The sequence below is a fragment of the Acartia tonsa genome, chromosome 8 (genome assembly GCF_053477335.1).
Source record: "Acartia tonsa isolate MP-2025a chromosome 8, ASM5347733v1, whole genome shotgun sequence".
Taxonomy (NCBI): domain Eukaryota; kingdom Metazoa; phylum Arthropoda; class Copepoda; order Calanoida; family Acartiidae; genus Acartia; species Acartia tonsa.
In genome coordinates, this window is record NC_137267.1 from 48,430,462 (window position 1) to 48,436,709 (window position 6,248).

A 6,248-nucleotide genomic window follows, 5' to 3' on the forward strand; every position below is an offset into this window, starting at 1 on the left:
ACTTAAAAATGTAAGTATGTCCTTAAACAGTATTCTGTATTTGAGATGTTTTGCAACAAATATACGTATGATTTTGTCAACACTTTTTATTTATTTTAACTGACACTTTACAATAATCAATGTTAGTCAGTCCTACCGTTTCAAGGCTTCGCTTTTATGGATGTTGTCATCATTGTTTTCTAATTTTATTAGAAGAGGGGGGGGGGGGTAAGGTTTTCTTTAGTCATTTATTACTATAGGTAAGGTTATATTAGACACAGGGTAGCCTCGAATGGTTAGGGATCCTGTAAGGATTAGGCATACAGTAACCTTGTTATTTTTTTAATTAAGGGGGACATTTGGATTTTGGAGGGTAGTATTTTAAATTGTACTTCTCTGAATTATTATTTTTCCTTAGAAGTTCCTGGTTATGTACAGTACATTTTAAGTACCTTACTTCAACTATTATAATCCATCTATTAATTACTATTGTACAATAATGTTTTTTTTATGTTGAGAATAGTTCTCATTAGAAATATATGTTTGCTCTCTTAAGAGAGCGTTGTCATGTTCAGGTACAGAGTGGTGTAGCAGCAGATACGGTCATCCTATTAAGCCTTGGTCTTCTCAGACTTCTTGGGTAGGAGAACAGCCTGGATGTTGGGGAGGACACCTCCCTGGGCAATGGTGACGCCGCTCAACAGCTTGTTCAACTCCTCATCGTTACGGATGGCCAACTGCAGATGTCTGGGTATGATTCTAGTCTTCTTGTTGTCCCTAGCAGCATTCCCAGCCAACTCAAGAACCTCAGCTGCGAGATACTCCATGACAGCCGCCATGTAGACTGGTGCACCGGCTCCTACACGCTCAGCATAGTTTCCCTTCCTCAGAAGACGGTGGATACGTCCAACGGGAAACTGGAGACCGGCACGGCTTGACCTGCTCTTTGCCTTTCCCTTCACTTTTCCTCCTTTGCCACGGCCAGACATGTTGATGTATTTAGTTGTTGAAAGTCAAAAACTAACTGAATGATGGCCAAAACTGTCCTAATTTATATTCCCAACCTAATGTTCTTAATCTTTTGGTTTTACCTTCTCTTTTCCTATAACCCCCCCACAAGCCGATTTTGGCTTAATATACCCCTACATGCACTACCCTTTTAAGCCAAAAACCATTATCCCCCCCCCTTTCACAAAACGCACAGATGTTCATAATAAAATGGCGCGCTCAGGCACACAAAGGAATGTAAACGCGCGTAAACTATTTATAACAAAGTTTTCACCTGTCATCCTGTTTTTATATTGTATTTGGCGCGTTTTTTATATTTTCTTTAAAATTATTACTTTTATTTAAGCAATATATTTTCAATATAGAAAATTATAAAAATTAGCCAAAGTCACAAATCATTTGAAAAATAACTTAACTTTTTGTGTGGTTATTTAAACCTAATTTCAATGGACGATAAAATCTAAAACTGTGCTTCAAAAGTACAAATAAGTAACAAAATATAATCATTAACAGGACAAAGACCAAGTTGTGTAAAAAATGATCCATGTGACGTCATAAAAATGAGGGATTATCTATCTCTTTTTTAGGGGTTTTCTTTCCCTCTCTTCTCCCTCATTTTTATGACGTCGCATGGATTTTTTTTTTTACAAAATTTGGTCTTTGTCACCAACAGTTACAACATAATTGGACAAAAAGTATTTTTCATACTTCGAAACTAAAATGAACGGTGTATTAATTAGGGTTGGGCCGGATACTTTTTTGGCCGGATACCGGATATCCGGCTGATTTCAAATGCCGGATATCCGGTAACCGGCCGGATATCCGGTTATCCGGCCAAATTACCGGATATCCGGCCGGATAACCGGCAAAATTACCAGATATGAAAGTAGTAAAAAAAAAATTTTTCTGAAGAAATCTTATATAAATTTACATAAAGTTAAACTTATTCAGAAAAATGTTCTTCTATCTTCGATAATAAGAAAATTATAGCCATTTAAGATTTTTAAAAGCAGAGATTTTTGGTGTAAAGTATAAAAAATTATAGAGCTGGATATCCGGCCCAACCCTAGTATTAATAGCAATGGATGTAAAATATGCATGGATATTTTGTCAGTGAAAATTTGTCGTCAATTTAGCTTGCTAATAAGGACATTATTTATCGGTCAGTTTTTACATCCATAGCAGGGGAGGATATGGGGTAAAAGAGGGTAAATTCAGGGTATCATTATTTTAGCCAGCTACAAGCGTCACTTTTTTTATCAAGTTTTATAACGACCAAACAATTATAATCTACCTTTACCTATTGCCGATTTATTTATTCAATAAAGCCTAAAGGCACATTTAAAAACATTATTAGGGTTTAAAATTATAGTTCTAAAAAATCTATTTCTTTGGAAGAGGGGTAATTTTTTAGGGTCGATTTCTCTTGGGAGGGGGTATTACTCTTCCCAAAAAGAACCTTTGCGAAGTTTACCTGTAAATTAGAACCATATCGGTTCAGCGGTTAGCGAGATCCTTCAGTACAAACAAACAGACAGAAGACTTCCTTTTACTTTATCGTAAGGATAAGTATAAACAAAATTTAATGTAATTTATAGCAAAATTGCTTAAAATACTGTTAAATTACATGATGCTTACATTTTAGCACTTGTTTATAGAGAAGCTTTACTTATAACATTAATAGTTATTTCTCGCATCGTATTATAAACAGCTTTCCGCAGATATAGAATGTACAATTATAGGATTAAAACTAGTTTTTTTAGCCCCGAGGTGCCAGCCAAAGGCACCAGCTAAAAAAACTGGTTTTAATCTTATGATTGTACATTTTTATATTCGTAGAAAGCTGGATATAATACGATGCTAGACATAGTTTTTTCGTATGGATGAGAACCGGTTCCTATCCACCGGATTCGAATGAATACGAGAAACCTTATTCTAGTATGAATCATATAGGATGATTACATTATATAAAAAATCGACCAACGGACTTTCTGGTAACGATAACAAAGTTGCTATGCGTTATAAATTATAAATGTTATATGCCAAGTTTGAAATCGATAGGATAGGACGCTAACATGCCCAAATCAACAATAAGAGCTAACAGTTAAGAACGTACCGACCCTAATTATAGGAAAGCTTCGCTTTTAAAAAGTACAAAATTTCTCATTGACCAAGAGAGGTCGAACCTCGATTATAAAAAGTCTTGTTATTTTTCCTTTGGATTAGGTTAGGTAAAGTTTGATTAATCGTTGAAAGCTTTTTATAACGGTCAAATGGATTGGTCCTAATTATAGAAAAGCTTTGCTTTTATAAATATTCACGTTATGATTATACAGTGTGTTTTTTTTATAAGAACTTTTTTGAAAGCAATTTTACCCCACTTATAGTTATCAGAATTTAATGATTAATGGCTTATTTTCTTCGTTTTTTATAACCATTTATAGAACATCAAAAAAATATTTTGGTTTTTATTAAAAAAGTGCAGTAAAATGAAAAATTTAAAACCTAGGTGTCATTTTAAGATGTTGACACCTAAGTTTTGAATTTTTGATTTTACTGTACTTTTTAAATACAAACTGAAATATTTTTTTGATGTTCTATAAATGGTTATAAAAAACGAAAAAAATAAGCCATTAATCATTAAATTCTGATAACTATAAGTGGGGTAAAATTGTTTTCAAAAAAGTTCTCATAAAAAAACACACTGTATATTATTATTATATTTAGCTTTAGACATAATGTTAAAAAGTCTTAAAATGTATGTATGTCATTTCCAATTAAGCATTCTGTAAATTTAAGATTGATTTGACCAGTGTTGCTTCCAACCAAACAAATTAATATCCACTGGATAAGAATCGGTTCTCAGCTCTACTCAAAAATCATATATAGCATCGTATTACAGAAAATTTTCCACGAAAATCAAAATGAAAATCGTAATATTAAAACCGGTTTGTTAGTCCGAGCCTTCTGTAACTCGGGGCTAATAAAACTGGTTTTAATCATAAAACTGTTCATTTTAATATTCGCGGAAAGCTGTCTATAATACGATGCGATAAATAACTATTACGGAATTTTTGCTCAAACTTGTCAATAATTTTAAATATAAAATGCGTTGTTACTCTATATTTATTAATGGTCGCCTGTCTGTTCATCTGATTTTTAAACTTTACTTTTTGATGTTATCATTTTTGTTTATTATACAATTTAATAGTTATTTCTCGCATCGTATTATAAACGGCTTTCCGCGGATATAGAAAGCTGGATATAATACGATGCTAGACATAGTTTTTTCGTAATGAAAACCGGTTCCTATCCACCGGATTCGATTGAATACGAGAATAGTTATTTCTCGTATCGTATTATAAACGGCTTTCCGCGGATATAGAATGTACAATTATAAGATTAAAACTAGTTTTTTTAGCCCCGTGGTGCCGAAGGCACCGGCTAAAAAAACTAGTTTTAATCTTATGATTGTACATTTCTATATTCGTAGAAAACTGGATATAATACGATGCTAGACATAGTTTTTTCGTATTAATGAGAACCGGTTCCTATCCACTGGATTCGAATGAATACGAGAAAAAGTTTTATTTATTTTACAAAAAGGAATGGGATAAAAATTCCCGCGTTAAGTTTTTTTTGTTTAAACTTTAAAATATGGTTTTATTCCATTAAAGGGAGGGGGTGGGTGACTAACCATTTTAGGGGGGGGGGGGCGGCGGTATAGGTAATAGGTATGTAATAGGTAAGGGGAGGAGTGCATCGTCACATATAGGATTAAGGTATTTAGGGGGTGGGGAAGAATGGTTGGCCATAAAAAAGGGAATACAAAACGTTTGTTAGATGATGTTTCTTTTGGAGGGGGGGGGGGGGGCCCGGGGGGGGGGGGAAGAAGGAGTTTATTTAGAACCAAAAAGGGAAGGATAAACCATTTATACCTTTATTTCTTTCACTATAAATATAGTTCAATTATTTTTATTAGTCAGTTACATTTTGTATCTACAATCATCAACATGCCACCCAAGGTTTCTGGAAAGGCCGCCAAGAAGTCCGGCAAGGCGCAGAAGGCCATTGCCAAGGGCGACAAGAATAAGAAGAAGCTGAGACGCAAGGAGTCTTACGCCATCTACATCTACAAGGTGTTGAAGCAGGTGCATCCCGACACTGGTGTCTCCAGCAAGGCCATGAGCATCATGAACTCATTTGTCAATGACATCTTTGAGCGTATTGCTGCTGAGGCCTCCCGCCTGGCTCACTACAACAAGAGGTCCACCATCACCTCCAGGGAGATCCAGACTGCTGTCAGACTTCTCCTCCCCGGAGAGTTGGCCAAGCACGCCGTCTCTGAGGGAACCAAGGCTGTCACCAAGTACACCAGCTCAAAGTAAATTGTTTCTGCCCATCGGAAAGAACGGTCCTTTATAGGACCAACCAAAATTTATTACGAGATACATCCATTTTTTTTTATACATTTAGATGTTTTACAGACAGGTTTAGTAATGTATAGTGTAGCTTTTCTATTTACATCAGAACTACGGTAGGCATTAAATGTTTAAGCTTTTAAGTACAATCCAGACAACTATCTGGTCCAAATGGTGGAGATCTTTTTTGCCTGCTAACAAATTGCTTTTATTTTTTTTGTAAGACTTTTGTTTTTATTTCTGGCGCTATTTGCCGAATCAAAGACTCAATTGGATAAGAGGAGATTTTCTATAAATACGGTAGGTCCGTCCATACATACATAGCTTTCAAATTTAATTTAGGCATGTTAGAATTGTCCTATCGATTTTAAAATTTTCATTATGAATCCTGTAGTAGTTGGGTACGATTTAGAATGCGTAGCAATTCTAAAAACGTTATCAGAATGTCCGTGCGTCCATTTTAAACAAGTTTATATGTACAAAATGTAATAAATTAGAAATCTATTTTTTTGATAGTTGTATCCTATTATATAAAGTAGTAAGGTTTTAGGCTATATAATTGTTATATATAAGTTTGATTTTAGGCTATTTTCCTACTTTCCTTACTCTTTCGAATACATAGCTTCTAGATGCTAGGAGCGCAGTCGCTAGTAATAGATAAATACTTAAAACCACATTTTTAAGGAACGCAAGAAGTCCCAAAAATAAATGTATAAACCCAGACAACTACCTGGCCTAAGAAATGGAGACATTTTTCGTCTGCTAGCAAATTGCTTTCTGATCTTTTGTAACGACTTAGCTGTGACAATATTTCCGACGCTATTTGCTGGAAGACCGTGC

At 34.7% G+C, this 6,248-nt stretch overlaps 2 protein-coding genes across 2 annotated transcripts; one reads left to right on the forward strand and one right to left on the reverse strand.

Moving 5' to 3' along the window:
* Nucleotides 1–501: 501 nt before the first annotated feature.
* LOC145325675 (histone H2A-like) lies at nt 502–992 on the reverse strand. Its single transcript, XM_080168627.1, has one exon. The coding sequence runs from the start codon at nt 966–968 to the stop codon at nt 591–593; it is 378 nt and encodes a 125-aa protein (XP_080024753.1). The 5' UTR covers nt 969–992; the 3' UTR covers nt 502–590.
* Nucleotides 993–4,977: 3,985 nt separating this feature from the next.
* On the forward strand, nt 4,978–5,396 carry LOC145325676 (histone H2B-like). Its single transcript, XM_080168628.1, has one exon. The coding sequence runs from the start codon at nt 5,001–5,003 to the stop codon at nt 5,373–5,375; it is 375 nt and encodes a 124-aa protein (XP_080024754.1). The 5' UTR covers nt 4,978–5,000; the 3' UTR covers nt 5,376–5,396.
* Nucleotides 5,397–6,248: the final 852 nt, after the last annotated feature.

Coding starts and splice junctions, on each gene's coding strand:
- LOC145325675 (XM_080168627.1), bottom strand. CDS start 968: ATGTCTGGCCGTGGCAAAGGAGGAAAAGTGAAGGGAAAGGCAAAGAGC.
- LOC145325676 (XM_080168628.1), top strand. CDS start 5,001: ATGCCACCCAAGGTTTCTGGAAAGGCCGCCAAGAAGTCCGGCAAGGCG.